The 22,446-nt window shown below is 37.4% G+C and overlaps 2 protein-coding genes across 2 annotated transcripts; one reads left to right on the forward strand and one right to left on the reverse strand.

The window, feature by feature from the left end:
- The first annotated feature begins 1,328 nt into the window (after positions 1-1,328).
- On the forward strand, positions 1,329-4,202 carry LOC135674423 (protein indeterminate-domain 7-like). The gene is made up of 3 exons (XM_065184256.1): positions 1,329-2,137; positions 2,238-2,631; positions 2,993-4,202. The coding sequence occupies exons 1-3, from the start codon at positions 1,975-1,977 to the stop codon at positions 3,876-3,878; spliced, it is 1,443 nt and encodes a 480-aa protein (XP_065040328.1). The 5' UTR covers positions 1,329-1,974; the 3' UTR covers positions 3,879-4,202.
- A 2,685-nt stretch (positions 4,203-6,887) lies between these two features.
- Positions 6,888-21,877, reverse strand: LOC103985526 (probable sugar phosphate/phosphate translocator At1g48230). The gene is made up of 10 exons (XM_009403250.3): positions 21,388-21,877; positions 18,379-18,693; positions 17,172-17,279; positions 14,860-14,891; positions 14,739-14,789; positions 13,334-13,395; positions 12,986-13,247; positions 10,331-10,596; positions 10,147-10,244; positions 6,888-7,458 (listed from the first exon to the last, which is right to left on the reverse strand). The coding sequence occupies exons 2-10, from the start codon at positions 18,460-18,462 to the stop codon at positions 7,297-7,299; spliced, it is 1,125 nt and encodes a 374-aa protein (XP_009401525.2). The 5' UTR covers positions 18,463-18,693; positions 21,388-21,877; the 3' UTR covers positions 6,888-7,296.
- Positions 21,878-22,446: the final 569 nt, after the last annotated feature.

The following is a 22,446-nucleotide window of genomic DNA, read 5'->3' on the forward strand; positions in this document are numbered from 1 at the left end:
TACTATTATGTTCCGGGCAGCAGTACCCACGTCGAAAGCAATGCTCTTGCATAGGTTCTTTCTATAGGCATTTTTTGGGAACACAATATATGTACACCAATCTTTGGATTCCAACTATGGTTCACTTCCAAATCTGCAGTACTCGCATTTAATTAGCTTCCTGTATCGCCTGGACGAAGCCAAACGAGACCATATGGAGACTGCTGCCTGAGGTCTCAAAAGCTGAGCTGCAGTGGAGCATGTTTTTTGCTAGAACAAAATGACAGTGGAAGGCTCACAGTAAGTACTCGAGGGAACATCGTCACGAATGGTGTTCTGAAACACCCCACGAGATTTCTGTTCCATTGCTGTCTGCGAGCGCTGTATCTTCCTTTGGCAAGATGCATGCAAGTTTTCGCACAGCAAAATCCCAATCTGAACTCATGACGACAACGAGAATAATTAGAGCTAATAATGAAGCTATTCGAACCATGTACAGGAGGATCGTGATCAAACCATTATGTTTCATCTACAGACAAAGATGATCGAGGAAGCTCACTGATCGGAAGATGAGACATGTATGCCATCAAACATCCAAACGAGGATGAACTCGAAACATACAATTCGTGCCACTTTTTCTTGGTAAATGTAAATATTGACCCGACATTGTAGAGCCCAATCAAAGGTAAGATATTGACCACAGTTCATTGCAAACTCAGCATGAAGCAAAACAAGGGGTGGGTCAATTCTAAGATCAAACCTAACATTCAAATTGTTTGTTTAGTTTTTGTCAAGAAATCATTGTTGGGAGGGACACAATTCTCAGAAGTCTCTATCATCATAACATAAGATGAACTTCTAAAAGAAAATGAAGAATATTAATATGGCAAAAGTGATTAATTAGATTATCTTAATGACAAAAACTGAGGCATTCCTGAGTCAATCAACAGACCTCAGTCATCTGATTATGCCTTATTCCTTTCTAACTCTTCCCCTCCCTTTAGGTCTGCAATTTGCATTATTCTAAATTTCTAATGGCCACCCTAAAGCTACTGCTACTACTACAATATAAAACCAAGTTGCATGTTAAGCTGATCCAAGAGAATCCGTGGTTTTGTGTTGATTAGTATGTGTGGACCTCCGCGGACAGACATTGCATGATTGCATGCAATTAAATGAAGAAACTACATGAAATATCCACTGTGTAAGATGGTACTGTTCTTCTTGTGGTTCCATGAAGCTGACAATGATATTTACGGGTGTAAGAAGGTAAAACTCGGAAGAATTTCTAGATATGCGCAGGGAACAAAGGAAACGACAGACGGTGCTACGTCAGAGTCGGCTGTAGGCTTTGGGTATGCAACGGGTGGAAGATTCCACCTTTTTCTTCCTGCCCTCATCCATTTAGACAGAACCTCCTCCTCTCTAATTTGCTGCTCCGTCTCTTCTTCCTTTTCTGTACTTTTGATCTTAGTAACCATAATCTCTCCTTTTATACCTTTAGTTTTGATCTTAGAAATCGAGTTTTTAGGTTGGTAGAATCGTCGGATCGCCTCAAGTTCCTGGTCTGTTGTTGTCTTCCAGTTCAAAGTTTGATGTGTTCATGGACGTGTTGCTGTAGTTCTGCGTATCTGTTGAGAAAATCTATGATTATTCTCTCGATAAGTAGCTTTTCTTGCAAAGATCTGTAGGGAACTGATAGAATAGGCAATCCTTGGAATTCTCTTGTTCTTCATATTTAGATAAGGGTGTTTTCTGAGGTGTAGGTCAAACTGTTCGATGATGAATGATGTCCTACTTTTTTCTGAGCTATTTATTAGATGAGAGGAGGACAGATCTGCTTGTCTGAGAAACTGAGCTCTTCCCCCACCCCCTCTTTCTGCCAACTGCTTAATTGAATCTGTACTTCGACCCTTTTGGCCTTTCTTTCTAGTTCTTCCCTTTCAAACTTGGACTAAACCGAAGAATAGGAATCCGCTAGAGAGTATTCTCACGATGAAAGGGCTCATAATTCAGCAAAGCCGAGCTGTGGAGGCGAACATGTCCAATCTCAGCTCGCCCTCTGGGGAAGCAAGTGCGTCTTCCAACCAGCAACCCTCCTCGGCCTCGACGAATCCAACCCCGGTCAAGAGAAAGAGGAACCTCCCGGGAAATCCAGGTTACAGAATTGGACCAGAGTGATTCAAACACTTGATATCGTTCTCTTTTGTGATTATTTAGATTCTTTTTCGGGTGTTTTTGGACTTTTGGATCTTAAGACCCAGATGCTGAGGTGATAGCGCTGTCCCCCAAGACCCTGATGACAACCAACCGGTTCGTGTGTGAGATCTGCAACAAAGGTTTTCAGAGGGACCAGAACCTGCAGCTCCACAGGAGGGGTCACAACCTGCCATGGAAGCTGAAGCAGAGAAGCAAGGAGGTGAGGAAGAAGGTCTACGTTTGCCCGGAGGTGACATGCGTGCACCATGACCCTTCCAGGGCGCTCGGGGACCTTACCGGCATCAAGAAGCACTTCAGTAGGAAGCATGGGGAGAAGAAGTGGAAATGCAACAAGTGTTCCAAGAAATACGCTGTCATGTCTGATTGGAAGGCCCACTCCAAGATCTGCGGCACCAGAGAATACAGATGCGACTGCGGCACCCTCTTTTCCAGGTATCGATCGCATTTGCTTGATGCACTGCACTAGGGAAGCCCGCTCTTTGAACTCAGACCTCATTGAATGACACTAGATGAAGCACATCAGGCATTTATTCGTCAGGTCTTGAGACCATATATGGTAGCCTTAGCAACTAAATGTTGGTGGGAAGAAAGAAAGGTGAGATATGAGCTTGATTGCTGAGTATCTCCATGGATCCAGAGATCATACTTCTGGTTAACCTTTTGTTTCTCTTTGGAGTTTATGCTGCTTTTTTCCTGAATGACGACTGCTGCTTGTGAACTTCGTACTTTTGTGTTTCCTTGTTTGCTTTCTCTTGTTGGTTACTGCTACTACGTAGAGCTTTCTGTGATGCAGGAGGGACAGCTTTATCACTCATAGAGCCTTCTGTGATGCACTGGGAGACGAGAGCTCGAGGGTCGTCACAGCAAAGCCTACAGCAGCTACTCACCACCCCCACCAATTCTCGCATCCTGCGGCATCACTCGAACCCTTCCCTCTCCATCAAACTATCCTGCAGACACAGTTCCCTCCGTTGATCCGCACTCCAGAGGTCAGCAACAATGCTATGAGCGGCAGCCATGAGCTACAACAGGAGCTGTCACTGAAAAGAGAGCAGCAGAAACACTTCAACATCAGATCGGATATCCCACCATGGCTAAACTGCCAGGCGACTACTTCTCTCGGCCATTTAGACTTCCCTTACTCTATCTACTCCACAAGACTCGAACAGGAGTACCCTCCTGGAAACCCGGGGGCTCTCCCTCCTCCACCCGCTCCTCTTCCGGCCTACCAAGTCTCAGCTTCCTCTCCCCACATGTCAGCCACTGCATTGCTCCAGAAGGCAGCACAGATGGGTGCAACAATAAGTCGACCTCCACAGATCGGTCACATGACATCGCACACTACTTCTGGCTTTGGTATTGGCTTGTCCTCACAGCAGGATATCGACGGTGGTGGTGGTGGAAGAGGAGGAGCAAGTTTTGGACAAGTGTCGGCACCTCCTCCTCTCCTCCATGACATGATGATGAACCGTCTCTCCGCACCTCCAGGGTTTGATGGGTCCTTTGAGGACGCATTTGGAGGATTTATGAGATCAAAAAGGGAAGGGAACAGCTTTACGGATGGCACAGTAAGAAGCCAAGGAAAAGAAGAAGGAGGAAGAGGAGGTGGTGGTGGGAATGACGGGATGACAAGAGACTTCTTAGGACTACGGGCTTTCTTCCCACAGGGATATCCTTAAACTGCCTGTGTGGATCCGTCGATAAGCTCCTTCACCATTTGGGTGAGAGGTTTAACAAGAGATGAACAAGGTTAGCAGCTCCTGCAATAGAAGAAACTGACATGGTTGGGCTTCATCTCTCAGAATTTTCATAAGAGAATAGGTTCCATTAGCATGTAAGTCCATCTCTTTATTCTCCTCTCCATAAAGGGAGAAAACATTGCTACCATATCTATACTTTCTGTAGTATGTTTCTTAATGGCTAAACATTCCTAATGGCTAGGAATAATGGAACATCAAACTGTTTCAACCCCAAGAGAAAAGGAATTATTTCCATTTAGTTTCTGATTTTGTCAAGATGAGATCTTTCTAATCTCAAGGAGTCACCAAACATGTTTTTATTTATCTTCAACTCTTTTACATATATATATATATATATTTTAGCAAAGCAAGATTTTGAAGTAATGCCAAAAGGTGATTAACTTCTTGTTTGGATGTTTACAAATATCAATTTTATGTTGCTTTTGTTCTCCACTCGAAATCATGCAACAGTGCAGTAGCACTGTCCTTTTTCTTCTTATTTGCTATCTTTTCTCCTAAAATAATATATTGCCAATTAGTTTTTGTTGTACTTCATGGAAGTGTTTTTGTATTTTGATCGAGGAGGAACTTGGCCATGACTTTGTTAGACTCCATATACCATGCTAAATTGAAGAACATAGTACTCTCCATGCATCCAGCTTACATGATTAAGCTTGGCAATTAGTAAATACTTAGAGTTCAATGATTTGGTAGGTGATCGTGATTAGCAATCATCTTCCTCTGGCCTTTGTCAGGACTGACCCGTGACTTATCTAGAACGAATGATGGCCACACACACACATATATCTTTGGACACTCTTCCATGTAATGAGCAAGCACCTTATTTGTTTCTTGGAAATGTGCAAGAAAGAAGAGCTGTCAACCAGATGTTTTGGTGCTACATTGATGCAATAATTAAGCTTTTGGATCGTAGCGACATACAAAACTCAAAGATATCAATGATCTAGTTAGTTTAGATTCCAAGTCGTAATCAACAAGGGAACTAAGGTAGGTTTTCATTGCAACTCAGAAATGTGTTCTTTAGAGTGCACAGCATAGGACAAGATTCATCCAGCGAGATGTAGGATGAAATCTTTTTGGTGATGAACTACAGTGGAAATGGCTTTTAAATCAATCTCCAATAAACTTAAGACAATGGTTCTCTAAGCAGTCATGATTCTCCTGTACTTGTGCTTATTGGAGTACATGCATGGAAGCTGCGTTGCAGTGCTTTGTTTGAAGGAGACTTTGCACCCACTATATATATATATATTCTTACATTTGTTGTTCCGTGTGCCCAAGTTCGTGAAGAAGAACAGCAACCATCTCCTTCAGTTGAGATTTTGGCTGGGATATGTTCTACTTTTATTTCTCGATTCATCTTTATATTTGTCGACTGCACGATGATAAATATTAGATCTCACGTCTTGGTCAAACATGCATCACAGAGAGAGGCACTTGTTCGAAGATATGTACACGCAATGTGAGACAGAGAGAGTGTGTGCAAGCAGGTCAGTGCTTGTATTAGGAGATAGGAGGGAGAGAACTCATGAAATCTCTCTCTCTCTCTCTCTCTCTCTCTCTCTCTCTCTCTCTCTTCCCAGATGCCAGTCCTGCTCTCAGAGATACGCTGGGAACGAGAACTGAATCCTGCACACATATGATCTTAATGATCATCAATCTACCACATCGACGATTAAGGTCTTCAGGTAATAGATTCGGTTCCTACTTGCAGACCACGTAAATGGCCGTATCTCTTATCCATTGCACGGCCAGCTATATGCGTGTGAATCCGTGATCGGGAGCCGTCAGCCATGACAGCAGCAGCTGCAGCAGCTATATCTCACGATATTACTTCTCTCTCTCTCTCTCTCTCTCTGGGGCTTGACATATACGTAGGCGTTGACAAGACGTTGTTCCTTCGGAGAATAGTCGGACGAGCAGACCAGACGTAGGACCAACTTTTGCTAGTCAACCTATACAGCTAATCAGTAAACATCACGCATGTGATACATATTCCAGTAAGCATATATTCATCTGCGTCAGCTTTCAGTCGTGGAAAATATAGTCAAAGACAATCATGAACGTGTCTTCTGACTTGCAGATGGCTAGTATAATGAGCAAGGACAAGGTTGTCTATTGATTAGCCAAAGCTTGGATCGTTTGCAAAGGCATTTTAACATCGAGCTTGACCTCAAGAAAGTTAGGATCTCCAGAAACTGGATTCTTAGACGATACAACGTTGACTCTAAGCAGACAAGTTGGGAAAAAATGTCAAGAGATTACGCGGCTGCTCTCTCTCTCACTGTCTGATTGCTGACTTTGACTTCGTGGAGTCGCATGCTGCGACAAATTGGGCAAAACTGCTGACTTTGACCTTGTGGAGTTACGTGCAGCGACAAGTGAAGAAACTATTTAGGATGAATCAAGTAAAATCATTTTAAATCTCTCTCTACCTTTGTTTCTTCTAACTATAGAACCTACAATTATCTCCTTTAGATATGTTCATAGCATCATAAAGAATTCTATCAGTTTATTAAATAACATCAAATAAGCTTGTAAATGATGTTAATAACATCATAACATCTTAAATAGGTACATCAAAGCTGCACCTATTTATTCACATCTTAAATAGCATATAGAATTGCAGGTCATAATAAAGCTATGTGGCACACAAACTTTTCTATTACTTCCCCTCCTTCCACTCGCATCAAAAAGTTATCTACTCGATCGATAACTAATCTACTCATAAATACATAGCTTAATCTACTCACATCAACTTCTCTATTACTACTCATAAGTAACATACTCATAATTGTAGTGCACACGAGTGGTGCCATCCTTCATGCATCTGCTATAATGATATAAGTTAGACAACCACATACAGCAGTTCTAAGGCATTGATTGACGAGGTAGAAAAATGTGAGGAAGCAGAGCATACAAAGTCTCTAGCACACGAACACCATGTAATTTCCATTCATGTAAAACCCTTATATTCAGTTCACATAAATTAAGAAAATTGTGAGTTTAAGTTTTGCAAATGGTAGGCACTTGTAAGAAGCATAGTACATGCTAGACAACACAAGTGAAGCTGCATTATCCTCGACAAAGCAGCCTGCTTTGTCAACAGTAGACCCAAGTCTCCTCCCCCACCAACTAAATTTACTTTGAGCAGAATTTCTAAAAATACGTTTTTATGAATGATCAAGGTACATGCTACGATATCTCTCATCGGGAGCACCTGTAGTTGTTCTCTCTGTAAAAAGTGAGATAATCAAAGCAACACTATCCATATCCGCAAAACTGGTAATTAAGAAATCATGGCACTATCAACACATTCGGGTACTCATTATGGCTACTAAGTTGACTTCAAACCAGGAACCCTCGAGGCCTGAAGGAGGGGAGCTTCTTCATCCACAGAAAATGAATCTGAAGCAGTGACTCCTGCATCACTTGCTATGTTTCTGCCGTTGTTACTACTGTCACTGTATAAATCTGACTTCTTGTCCAGCTTCCACTCCTGTCAATAGTTAAATCCCACAAGTCCAAGATATCAAAACATGAACATGCATGTGTATACGTAGTATCACAGTACTATCAAATAAATTTCATCAAGTTTTATATCCCTAGTCTAGGCAACAGTATTTAAGCCACACTAAAAAATGAGTATATTATAAACGAGAATCGTTTAAGATGGTGTAAATATATGCCATGAAATCCTACAGATGATATGGTTCGAGGAGGCGAGACAATTAGTATTGATGGTGAAAAGAAAAAGTGAAAAACTATAATTAATCATATAAATACTCTCAATTTAAATAAAGATATTGATGTGTACAAAGCATAATAGCGATAAAAGAACCATGTAACCAATCCCAAATAATTGGGACATCATGCCTTGCTGTTATTGACACTGTGAACATGGAAAATGGCATAAATGCAAGGCGATGCGACTGCAACATAGCTACTCCGCAGGCTATTATTATGACAACTAAGAGCAGGCCTCTTATAAATAAACATAAACACTATCTTCCCTCTGATTAAGGAAGCATGACATGTTCCAAAATATTAACATTCTGTGCTTCCGTGCTAGGTTTATATCAAACCAAAATCAGTTTCAAGTCAAAGGTTCCTACCATATCTACCAAGAACATATAGCAATCTAGTTCATTTGTAAAGGTGCCATACGGACTCACATTAGAAGGGTGTGAACATCAGGTATGTCGCCTAGCTTAGTTTGTGGTATGTTGGGTTTTGGGTCAATTAGCTCCTTGATTTAGATCATGACATACATTGAATCAATTCTTATGTTGCCTATCGCATTAATTAAGATATTGTCATCCTACAAAGTCATTAGCACTATATTTAATGGAGCAAAAAAGGTAGAATAATAATAACAGAACTAGAAGTTCTGAAAACAAAAATATGTTATCAATTGTTTGGCACTTTTGTTATGTGTAACTTTGTCAAATTGGACTTGTTTGGCACAATTTTATGCCTCTCATCAGTATGTATCGATAAAAATGAAAATTTTATGAGAATTAGATTTTTTTTCAAATTCAACAACTCAGATCATTTATCACTGAGACTTTGAGAGCAGAAGTAACCATGTATCATTAATCGGCACAGGAAAACCAAATCCTAGTTCAATGTCAGAACAGTAATAATACTAGTAACCATAGTTTCCATATTTGCTAGTACAGTGGAATACAGTGTCAGATCTAGATATACAACATATTCAAAAAAAGACATGCTAAGATGCGGATGCTGATATGGATGTGAGAATAACCAGAAAAAAATAAATAAGAAACATTTGCATCTCTCAACAATTAGGGATAAGATAAATTGAAGACAATAAGGTAAAGGTGATTTAAAAGTGGGTAACAAAGACATTCAGACTTGGTGTTCAAACCAAATTAGTTGATTGAGACAGAGCATTTGGACTTGAGAAGAACCTTTTTGAAATAATTAAAAAGGGTTTCACATCTCTAATTCGACTACTGATATTCCTGCTAACAAAGCTCACTGGTAAGAAAAAGGAATCATGTAACTGACAACATATTGACAGAATGTTTTTCCATTTTTTGTTACAACATACACAAACAAATGCAAGATAAACAACACGTCATTCTTAAACTAAGCAGCTTCTAAACACAAATTATCCAGTAATCTGATAATTATGCTAAGAATAATAACCTAAACTTTAACAAGCTTCAAAGAGACCTAAACTGATTATTTTTATAGTCGGGTGTTGTGCAATTAACTCATATCTTGGTTCAAGTTTCAACCATATGTGTGGGAGGCATGAAGAAAATTGCAACTGAACTAATCTGATGAACCATCATCTTTACATGTGCTATTATACATCAATATGATAATTACAAAATGGAACATACATGAATCAAAGCTTTTAACTTGTTGCTCTTTATGAATATAGTTTTTCTCAACCAATGAACTTTTTATGGCCAGAGACTCCAATGACCAAAAACACATTTCAATGTAACATGAAGAAACACAAAAAGAACACAAAACTTTAAGTGACAGGTAACTTTGAGGGCCGATGTTCTTCTAACTTTAAGCAAAATTTTGAGCTGTATTAAGTAGGTTGAGGATATCAGATATTTAGTATAAAGACTAAAAGCACAAAAGTCAAAAGTTTGATCTCTTGTATCTTTCAAGGAGCACAGGGAACTTGCATCTTAAATAATTACTTGCACATTCTTGTATATCAAACATGGAAATACAAAGTTAGCCTAAATACTTGAGTTTAGCATGTAATTTGTGAGATAACAACTTTGTGTGTGTGTGTGTACAAATATAAATAAATAAATAAATATATATATATATATATATATATATATATAATATCTTAAAAGAACATTGCATACGGTGAATAATTAGTTTAAATCATATTTATCCAAACATTTTTATTCATAGATCACGCTTTCCAGGTTTTATTTATAGTATATAATGAACCCTTCTGACCTAATCATGATACATAGTGAAACTGCCAAACTTAGAACGAAAGCACATATCAGTTTCAAAACCTTGCAGAAGCAAATTGCATCATAAGTTAGATATGCATATTCAGTTATAAAAATCAATGAAACAGAGTGAAGAGCTAGTCCTTCATGAAGAAAAAAATTGTTTACAGAAAGCAGATAACATGTATAAAGGAAGCTCAAATGCTGTGTTCTAGTATTTTAACCTTTGTGGCCCTTTCGGGAATGCTCTCTGTCGGCAATTGGTTTGATGCTCTAACATCCCTGACCTTCAAGTAGTTGTACATGACAACACCACAAAGAGCTGTATAGAAGCATAACCAAAAAATAAAAAATTAAGCTGACAATATATAAGATACAGAAAACAAAATCTCAAACAACAGAGTTTACCAATGGCATAACCAATTATATTAAGACCAGTTATTGTTGATTCAGGAAAGATAATTGTCGAAAGGGCAATTAATATCCAGTCTTTCAGAACACCAGCAACTCGAATGGTCACTGCTCCAGTTCTACCAATTACTAGAAATATCGAGAAGTTTAAGGCCAATGCACAGAGAGCATTTGAGAAAAATATCCAGAAATTAAACTGGATCTGTGATATTTCCATCCCTGGCTTCTCCAATACATACCAAGGTACAAAGAGAAACAGAAAACTGTAAACAAAGTGCACAATAGTAAGAATCTTCACAAATGAATATTTTGTGAATTACAACAGAAATTAAGATGTGAAACCAAAGGTAAGAATCTTCAATGATACAAAAATAATCTATACATAAGTAACAAAAAGAATAGAGAATTATAGTACCAGAAATAGTTATTTATTAGAGTGCTGTAATATATGGTTCACTAATCTATACAGGTTAACAGAAAAAACATGGATACATCAGGCGATGCTACAAAAAAAGTGCTTCTCCTAGCCAAGAGAAAAAGAAAAGCAAGAAACAAAATTGAGTGGTTAGTAAAAGAGGTAGCAAAGAAGCAAGCATATTAAACTATGTGAACCACAAATGCCATAACAACAAAGATCCAAAAATTTTAGTATAATATCTTTAAAAAATTCATAGTATGTTATGATGCAAATCCTACCCAACCAGATCAAATCAATTAGAAGTTCTGTTGTAACTATTCAGACCACAAATCATCATTGCTGGATCATCTTGAAGATCCAAGAGAGGCCACCCAAGTGAAGAAATGGATCCACAGTGATGACTTATTTACATCTGTTATCTGGGTAGAATTCATTTCCAACCCAAAAGACACCATTTCAAATCAAGACTTACTTGAGTCTCAACTAATTCTTTGGCCTAAGGAAAATCCTAATTCTTCTCGAATTCGTAAAATACTTGTAATTTCATCATTATTCTTGACATCAACTTTGAAAGGCTTCTAGAGTACCTATCAAGTTGAAATAGTGTTCATAGATTGTACAGGTTAAAAAAATTTATTTTAATAGAGTCGTATTCTACAATTTAAGTCCTATAGTAGTGTGACATTGTAGAAATGCGAGATTAACTTTTCATCCTAATATAAATTCTTATTTTATTAAGGAATAGGCGAAGAGAGGAATGAGTCATAAATAAAGGTTCCGTAGCTCTAGAGTCATATGAAAATGAAGTTAAATACATTATCTCCTTTCTACTTCCTGTCTAACCCTCTTATCTCTTCCTTACCCTTGTTCTACCGTTTTCTTCTTCCTTATCTCTTCTCTACCTATATTCTCCATCATTTCTCTAGATTTCTCTCTTGGAGAATGTCTTCTACCTTGAAACAAGATAGAAGGTGAATATCCTATAACAGTATATGGAACCTGTGTAGCCAGTCTTACTTTAGATGAACATCCACAATATCAATTGGACTCTCTTTGTTATTAGATCTCCCAAATAGCCTTCAGCAAACCTATAACATAATCTCAACCAGAAATGGGAGACATAAGTTAAATTCTTTCTTTGGCTTCTTGTTTAACTATTTTCTGCATCTTCAGACCAAGAATACCATCTTAAGATAGAAAAGTGTATATAGCATTTCAACTCTCATTAATTTGTTTAACCAAAAGAACCTATTATTCACACCTGTTTGTTCAGAATAACTTCAGTTAGAGCCCCCACCTCAAAAGCATCACATGAAAAAATATTGGAACTCCGACATCCAATATTCTCCATGTTATAATTCTATGTTATGTTAAGTTTAATGTCTGATTGTCTCAAACATTATGAATCACAAAAGAGCACTTTCAATAAATTCTCCTCTCCACCCAGATTTGGACCCTCCACCTGCGATAATGTAGGTAGTAACACTACCAACAAGGTGAAGGAATCTGTATCGCCTGTGGTAAATTCTGCCAGCAGGCCTTCCTAGATATTTTACTTTCATCTTGATTTACCATTTCAGACACCAACCATTCAAGATTCACCATTAACAGAAGGATCCAACTTGCATAATCAATTGGAAAAGCAACTATCTTCAGGGGTCCCGCGAACAGACCTTCTATGATGGGTTGGACAAAATCTGCATCCAATTGCTCAATCACTAGTTTGCAGGAGGTTAATTTTTCCAATATTTATACAAACAAATAGAGAACTTTAGGTTTATTCAACCAAGTTAAGAACGTAACAAAACATAAAACTCAGTCTTATCCCCTTCAATTTCATACTCACCAACCTTAACTTAATTGGGATTTAGAAATAACTGTAGCTTGCAGCTAGAATATAATAGGCAAAAGAAATGTCCAAACAAATATCTGAAAAGATAGAAAAAAAATGATAAAACTTGATGATCTACAAGAAGCAACATTCAACTTATGGGTTCATTGCAAATAAATGGTTGTCAAGAATCAAGACAGATTTAGGTCCACAATTTTCAAAATCCTGACCACCAATGCTGCAACCACAAGACTTAGAATTGCAACCAGGCAACTCGATTGAGTGGTCTGCATCTGGCAGTTGTGAAAGATTGATCAGTTTCCAGAAAAAAACAGTTCAAGGACTACAAGCAAAACCTGGATTTCTATTGAATGCTCACATTAATATAAAGTTTGTAAATTACCTGCAGGGTGCTATGTAATATAGACTGGTAACAGGATTTAGATTCAAGCCCTTTTTCTGAAGAAGGACCTGAGTCAAAACCAGCCTTAAAGCTTCTGCGAATATACCAGTAACCTGGTAAGCCGTTCCAATTACATTAAAATTGATCTCACCATAGGATGAAATTGCAACCCCAACACTGACCAGCACCATGTTCAAGAAAACATCACACCTCAATTTGTCAGTGCCGCAGGTAACAGCCATGAGAAATGTTGCAACAGGCACTGTAAGTTCATATTCAAGAATAGTAATTCAATACAACATTTTGGTTGACTAGAAATGGTGGTAGGAGGGATATAGGACAACTCACTTAAGGCCTTGAGCATCTGAATAAAAGCAACTGAAATATGCAAATAAGCAGTGTTGCCAAACCTGTCAAAATAAGACTATACTTGTCACTTGTACTAAACATAGAAAAGACAGCTTCCCAACAGAAATTGATTATAAAATTAATCATCAAAAGGCTGTCAAAAAACATGGAAACATTATAAGAAGCATCAATACATGATAAAACAGTGCAAAACACAAATTCTGATGAGGTGCTTGACAACAAAATGGTTGCTAATTTGCAAATACAAGTGCAACTAGCATATGATATGTTATGCAAAAAGAAATCTTTTTCATGCTGGAAAGACTAATAAACTAAAGCATTTATGGAGCCAGAATACAAAATCATATATTCACTAGACTTGGCCTTCCAAAACCAAATTCTTTCTCCAACCAAAAGAAAAAGGTCAATGGATAATAAAACCAAAACAAATCTGAACTTCCTTTAGCAGGTGGCCAACTTCTACAGTTCATGTCTATCCACACAGATGTTGTGACTAGCATGGGGGAAGAAGACTAAACCAAAAAAAAATTAATAATGACACACAACTTCATAAAATAGTTGAGGTAAGATTCATGTGATTCAGGCACTCCTTGTCTATATCTATGGAGACAAAAACTATGCTCTTCACCATATGAGAATAGAAAAGAAATAAAAAATCTTCCTTGAGTAAACCCAACTCAAACCTAAGCCTCTGGTATCTTCTCTTACATAAATTTTGATGAATTTTTCCTCATCCTCTCTAGATCTACCAGAGACAAACTCTAGGACACTCAGAGTGTTGTTCTTTTACATCCTTCCCTACTAAAACCTTGAGATATTCAGTGTATTTATAGAATAACCAAATCTTCACTTCAACGGTTTCTTTCTTCGATGTGACAGTGAATTCTTGATTTTCCAAGGAACTTTTCCTTCAAGAACCTTGAGAAATAAAAAAAAAATGTTTGACAACCCCAACACCTAGTAATATCAAACATATAAGTTAAGCCAGAAAATAAAAGTTCACAACCTGTGCAGATTTTTGTCCACATACAATTGAATTCACCTGATTAAGCATATTGATGTTCTTAGTGAAAACAAACAATCAATTGAAATGAAAGGAAATATGATCATGGACATTTTACCCTTTTGGCAAGCATAATCACCATGACTTCAGCATTTTAAACTTTAATAAATAAAGGATTCAATATCTGTTTGAATAGTGTAAAAGTATAAATGTCAAAATCCAAAGAATGAGACAACTTATCGATTATCTTGCTCAGTGTAAATTGCTGAAACATGATAGATTAATCTTAAAAGCAAGTCATCATTATTAGAAATGAGGGGGAAACAATTATCTATGCATTCACAACAGATAGCAGGTACAACTCTTGTTGAACATGCTTACCATAGACTTGATGCAAAGAACGCACTAATAGGAATCACACAAGTTGCATATCTGCAAAGGTATAAACTATATATTAAAGCAGGCACAAAGACAGAAAACTAGATGAGTCTAGACCCCTTACATCTGAAAAGTCATCTTAACAGGTGCAACAACCTGCCATGTCAACAAATAAATCCAAGTAAATCAAAGCGTTATCTAAAAGATGTCATGTTTATTTATAGAAACAAGTACAATAAAGACACAAAACTTAGTCAAGAAAAAGAATAAAAAAGATTCCTATACGTTAAGAAGAAAAATCATAGAACTCACACAAAGGCAAAAAGCAGCGTTGAAAAAAGAAAACTACTTTTAAAAGTTAAGACAATCTTGTTGTGAATTCATATGCTGAGTGTTTATGAGTCCATGTCATAGTTACTGAACCAAATATAAGTTTTAATTTTCTTGTAAATATTTCAAACTTTCCCCAATTGATAACCTTGGCACTAAGTGCATCAATATCTTAGGGTAAACCTTGCAGCCCAAATATATTAATCATGCTATACATCAAGGTATGAAATATCAATCCAACAACCAACCTGGATGTGAAATATGCTATTTAACCCAAGGTATGCAATATCGTACCAAACCGGAGTTTCGAGGTTCACTCAGTATGGTACGATATTGTATACCGTTCGGTATATATATATATATACATATGTATATATATACATACATATATATATACATACATATATATATATACATACATATATATATACATACATATATATATATACATATATATATATACATATATTTTATAAAAGGCGACATCGCATCGCCTCGCCTCGGCAACGTCGCCTTTTCCTTCTCCCACGCGGGACGACGTCGCCTCGTTCACACACACACACACGCACACACACACACACATATATATATATATACATACATATATATATACATATATATATATATACATACATATATATATACATACATACATATATACATACATACATATATACATACATACATATATATATATACATATATATATATATATACATATACATATATATATATATTCTTATAAAAGGCGACGCGACGTCACCTTTTATAAATATATATATATATATATATATATATATATATATATATATATATATTTCATTCCGTCCGGTAAGAAGCGGTTCATGTACTGGTCAGCTGACGGACCGGTACGTACCACCCGTACTGGACGATATTATTCGAAATTGCATACCCTGATTTAACCCACCTCAATCTGATAATCACTGCACCAGGATTACTAGACAGCACACAAACTAATACCATATGGCATTAGGTAGAAGCTAAGTGTCCAGGTATTAATTTCTTATCCGTCCAGTACTGGTATTAATTTTGTTTATCTTTTATATTTGTCTTTCCTTTTTCCCTATCTTTCTCTCACTCTCTATCGCACACTCTGACACCCCCTCTCTCTACTTTCTCTCCTGCCTGCTGCATCACTGTACCTTTTCCGTCTCACCATGTCACCACCTTTTCTCCTCCTCCTCCTCCTCCTCCAGGTCATCGTTTTCTCCTACTAGTACACCTCCTACTCTTCCCTTCTTCATTCCCTCTCTCCCTAGCCCATGCAGTATCAATTGAGGCCCAATATCAATCCATCAATTTGTGCTAGTATTTTAATTTTAAACTTTAGGATGTAGACTTCACTGCCTCCTCTTTACTCATAACATATGTTAGCACAGTAATTTAGGTGTCAACTTCATAAAATGCTTGGCCAAATGAACAAGAGTGGTAGTTGCCTGAGCTTTTATTTTATTGGGAAAAGGTATTGTTCTATGTCCACACTTTTTTTTTATCAGCAAAACAATACCAAATAGACTAAGATTTGCAATAAAATATTCTTCACCTGAAACACATGGTTGAAGAAAAGAACATAAAACGAGAAATATGATTTTTACTAGCATGTGACTCCTCCAGAGTTGGAGGCAATAATCAGTCCAACCTGTAAGCTATTAGTGTCATCAACTAAGTGCTGCGTTGATGAAAGCTACCCGTTCAATTTTCTGAGCTAGTCATGCCAAACAACTTGAACTCCAATTAGCAAACATATCGAATTGACTAATTCAATTGAAAGCATAGGGAGTCAAATCTATGAACTTCAAAAACAAAAGATATTGATGACAGAGGTACCGAATCTAACCCTTTCAATTTACTACGTTAGCCTTTTCAGACAAACTTTGGACTCCAAATAACAAATATATAAAATTCAATCATGTTAAGGAGTCAAATGACTCAAATCTATGAACTTCAAACAAGAAAAGTATTGATGACAGACAGAAATCTAATGTAGCATAACATTTTGCACATATTTGAAGCATAGCATAAAAAATAACTAATAGTGAGAAAGAAATATAAGAAAAAAATTCTCAATGACAGGTCTAAACATACCTTAAAAACACGAACAAGAAAGAATGCCACCACACCAGAAAATCCCATGTGAATCATAGTTAAAGTTATGGGAAAAGGAAACTTGAAATGCTTTGGAGATAGTACCCACTGCAAATGTATGAAAGAAAAAATAAGAAAGAGCCTATGACACATATTCACTCAGATGTACATGCTACTTAGTAATAATAAATGTGAAAAATAACACAAAATGTTAATTGTCTCTAGCAAGGATAGAAATATAGTACCATACCGGAGTTTCGACATTCGCTCGGTACAGTATGATATTGTATACCGAGCGATATACTGCTCGGTATATATATATATATATATAAGGCGACGTCGCCTTTTCCTTCTCCCATACGGGGCGACGTCACGTCACCTCGTTTATATATATATACCGCCGGTAATGGGCGGTCCGTGTACCGGTCTGCTGACGGACCGGTACATACCACCCGTACCGGACAATATTATTCGAAATTGAAGACCTTGGTCTCTAGCATACAAACAAAATAATATACAGGCAAAGGTGAGTTTAAGCTGCTTTTACAACATCTAAAAGATACTATAACATAAGCCTTTCATTCATAAGTAATACCTAGACAGCACAAGAAACATGGTTCTGCAAAGTAAGGATGCTTTGCCAGCATAGTCATCATACTAGCTCCAAATACTTGGAACAATTTAATCTAAATGGTAAGAATTTTCATCTCTCAAAATTTTCTTCGACATTTTAAAGAAAAATCATCAGCAAGCCAGTTCTCCACAACAATGCACTAACTCAGAAAAATAACAGTAACACATTGAACACAAAATCATATTAGGTACTGCACATTCTTAATCTACCAACAAGTGAAATTACTAGTGCCCCTTAAAACTCATATCTGAAAAAACTGTAGTTGATTCAATCACAAAGAATTCACCAAACTGTATTTACAGAATGAGATGTAAGATCTTCTGCAAAATCTGATATATCAAAAGAATAGTAAAGTACAAAGTAACAATTAAAATTACATAACTAAATATTAGCTATGATGAAGCCAAATCATTGTTCTCTTGCTTTGTGTTATGAAACCCCTTGTCGAAAAGTTATCGGAAATAGGTCTTCTAGCAAACATTATAATAAGAAAAGACCTTAAATTTCAGCATATTGGGTTATGTTGGCTAGTAAAAATGACAAAGAATTCATAAAACATATGAAATGATTTACCTTGTTATACAAGATAACCCCTGATGAGAGACAAATGTAAATAAGGAGATAAAGGTAAGTCAGCAGAAGTTGTTTGCTGATCATTATGCCTGCTGGTTATTTATACAAATTTCGATTCCAGATTACAATTGGCTTGACTAGCTAATAATCTGGATGGATGAAGCTATACACGCTGATAGCATACTAAATTTAGGAGAAATATCCTTTCCATTGAACAGTAAGTCCATATTTAATGGCAACTCCTGACACACATAGCTATGTGGCTAAACTCTTGAGGGCACCCAGCTTTACTTCAATAATCAGAAAGCAAGATACCTGAAAAATGATCAGTAAATTAAGACAGTAAATAGCATGTCACAGAGATCTAAGTAAATTAAAACATATACAAAAAAGAAGGCCTCAAGTTAAGTAGTCATTAAGAGCCCATGTGATAGCATGACCTGAATTTTCTCTTACGGATGCTACTTCGCCACTAGCACTGATCATATATAGAGGAAAGTTCTAGACATGAATTAGAAAGGAGGTCTGTTTATGAAAGTACGGTCTACAGAGTGAATCTGTAGATAGTTAAGCTTTCACCAATTCACTCTATATGAGTGTTTGCACAAGTATTATGAAATTCTAATGTTGAATAAGTTACCTTTTAGGCTTTTACTGTGATTTGCTGAGTGCATGGATCTATAGTTTTAAAATATCAGAGGATTACATTGTAGAACCATATCCAATGTACCACTCCTTTAATATCTTTCAGCCATTGTAATTGTTACATAACTTTTGTTCACAAGGATAACAGTGCTGCCATCTGACCAAGCTGTGTGGGTTTCAGGCCAGGTTAAGTTGCATCAGGTTGATGTAATACTAAAATAATCAGCTAGAAGGTTGTAAAATCTTCACCTGGTCACCTATACACAACCTATCAGTCAAAAAATCTCTTCTGGACCTTTGCCTAACATTGTGCATGCTTCTTCTTTTTCTAAAAATTGTTGTGCACTTTTGTATTGTAATGAGTTAAACCTGACTAATTTTGTATTGGGATGTAAATCTTTCAACAGTTCTTAACTTCCCCTGAAACTTCGTCTACGTAACTGAATATTAGATGTAAATATTTGATATATACCTTAGACAAAAGAAGCCAGATGGTTTAAATAAATATAAGAAGTCTTTGTATGGTAAAGGATATATGTCAAATGTAGATGACATGAACATATTACGCTATTATAGAGGTTAATCTAACATGACCCATGGATCGAAAACACTTGAACTAAACCAACACTCTAAAGTTCAGCAAGTTGTTACTTGGACCTGACACATATATCCAATAGCTCATTATAACAGCATTGTGCCAGGTTAACCCTATCCGTTTGGATCAAGAATATCAGCCCTAACAAATAGTCATGACTTGAACTCATTAGTTGTAGATTTCATCTTCCAAATCCAATATTAGGAGATTAGTTTTCCACATTCTAGGTAAAGATATTAAATCAACAACCTTTTTGTCAAGGTACAAAACAAATCAATGGATGTGCATCCATTGACCTTGCAGGATTCAACAACTAAACCAAGGATTTAATTGTTGTGGCACACCTACATACCAACAGCCATCCAGGAGCTCACATTGGCAATGGGTATACAACTGAAGAAGAAAAAGATAGGAATCAATGAACTCATCTTTCCTCAAGAATCATTATGATTGATATCTGAAACCCCAAGAGTGAAGAAACAACATTCATCAAGATCACTGTGATGTGAAAAGAATGATGGGAAAGGAAAATAAATATAAAACAGCAAATGGGGACACGATGTAATTTAGTTTTCACTTTTCAGTGCCTTTTCACTCTGATGTACCCGAACTGAAAAAGGCACTACGCTATATGTTTCAGAATAAATGACTTATTGAATCCCCCATTCCTCGGGAGTTCACACTGGGTTGATTGGTAAAGGATATATGTTACATGGTGATATGTGAAAATAATATGCGGTTATAGAGGTTAATCTGTTTCGACATGTGGTAAAATGCCCTCCATCAACCTGAGCAAGTCCGGAAGATGTGATTCTGATATTGCACCGATACACAATGGGCCATCTTAGATGAATTGGGTTAAGTTGATCCTGTCAGTTTGGATCAAGAATGCCAGCCTTATCAGATAATCACAACTTGAGCACATTAGTTAAAGAGCTCATCTTCAACAGCCAACACTATGAACTTAGGGAAAACACAATAATTGAATCGGTAATCTTGTTATCAAGGTGCAAAATGGATCAAAGAATGAGAATCTATTGAATTTGCAGAATATAACATCAAAACCAAGAATTCATTTGTTGGTCACACACACGCTCATACCAGCACTCATCAAAGAATGAATGCTGCATAGAGATTAGTTAAATTAAGTGAAAGGGAGGGGGCGGGGAGGAGAGTGGTAAGGATAGAGTTTGTTTATGATTTGTTATCTGAAACCCCAGAATAGACTTTCATCAAGATCACGGCATCTTTAAAGCTAGATCAGGAAGGAAAATGAGAGGATAATAGATGGGGGAACATAAGACATGATTTTTAGCTGCCAGTGCTCTTCACTAGTATATCTGGAAGTAAAAAATACACTTTTTAATTGTCAGAAAAAAATGACTTCTTGAGAAACCTCATCACCATCTCCGTTTCTACATGATGACGACGTCACTCGAGACCCAATTTCTATCCCGATTTCTACATAATGCAGTCTGGTAAGAATAAATGAACGTACGATTAAGGCATGATTCTTCCCTCGTTCTGCGAGCTCGTAAGACCGAACTTATGAATTTCGTCACCCAGCATTCAGTTTGATAGAAAAGAACCTCTCCCCCTCTGGCCGCACCCTACCATCTCCAAGATCTTCAACCGAGAATGGGACTCTAAGCGGATCTAATACTCAGATCTCCTTTTAGGGTTACATGCACCTGACGTCTCTTAGTTTCTCTTAACGCACACGGATCACGGGGGAGAGAAAAGGACATCAAAGAGCGTTAGGAGCGCACCTTGGGTGGAGATACAGACGGACGAGGGCAGATCTACCGCACATCCGTGTTCGTCGGAGCGGTAGGGGGACTCACGCCGAGGCCGTAGCTCGAGAAAGCGCGCCCTCACCAGCGATCGCTTCTGAGGCGAAGGGAGAGAGGGGCCAAAGGAGAGGGGAAGAAGCAGTGTACTGTGGACGAGCGGATCATCGGTTTGATTCGCTTTTGTTTGGTTAGATTGGGTTCGACCACGATATAAATAAACTATAACAGGTCCATCTCAGCGTGGTTCGGTTTAACTCGGGCGGTCAAATGTCGGTGGGTGGTTCGATTCAAGAGAACGAAGACCAGAGACTGAGAGAAGACCATATCGGAGGGAGAGAGAGAGAGAGAGTGAAAGAGAAGGTCCAATGACAGAAGAGTGGTAGAAGAGAGAAAACAAGAGTGAGAGAGATGTCGGCAGGAAAAGAGATGGTGAAGAGAGACTGCGAAGAGGAGGGGCGAAGAGAGAGATGGCAGAGAAAGAGATGGAGGAAGAGAAACAATGCTTCATTTGTTCCATTAAGCCTAACTTTTAATTGATACGAGTACTGTAATAATGAATGGTATACAATTTTGAATGGTATCGTCTGATATGGGCGGTATGTATCCCTCCGACGATATATCGGTACGCGGATCATTCACTATCAGATAGACCAAACTATAGTGCTACAATAATACACTATAGCATATTGTAGCAGTGCTATAGTGTTATGTAACAATGCTACAGTGCTACAGTAAAAGGAAATCGCTCGATAAATCATAGTATACCGTTTGGTACATCCTGATGTATCGCTCGATACGTCGATATCGTATCATACCAAGTCAACCTCAAAATACTGGTACGGTATGATATTACATATCTTGATACTAAGTATTAAATAAATGATACTTATTTAAATTAATTGATTCGGTTTTATAGCTCATGTGGGTTATTCAAATAATTGATCGTTTTCAAATCAATTTGTTCCAATTGCCGATCAGACCGATAAGCAATTTGAATCTTAGTTTTTTTTGTCCAATTAACCCATTTAAATTGGT

The sequence above is a fragment of the Musa acuminata genome, chromosome BXJ1-5 (genome assembly GCF_036884655.1).
Source record: "Musa acuminata AAA Group cultivar baxijiao chromosome BXJ1-5, Cavendish_Baxijiao_AAA, whole genome shotgun sequence".
Taxonomy (NCBI): Eukaryota; Viridiplantae; Streptophyta; class Magnoliopsida; order Zingiberales; family Musaceae; genus Musa; species Musa acuminata.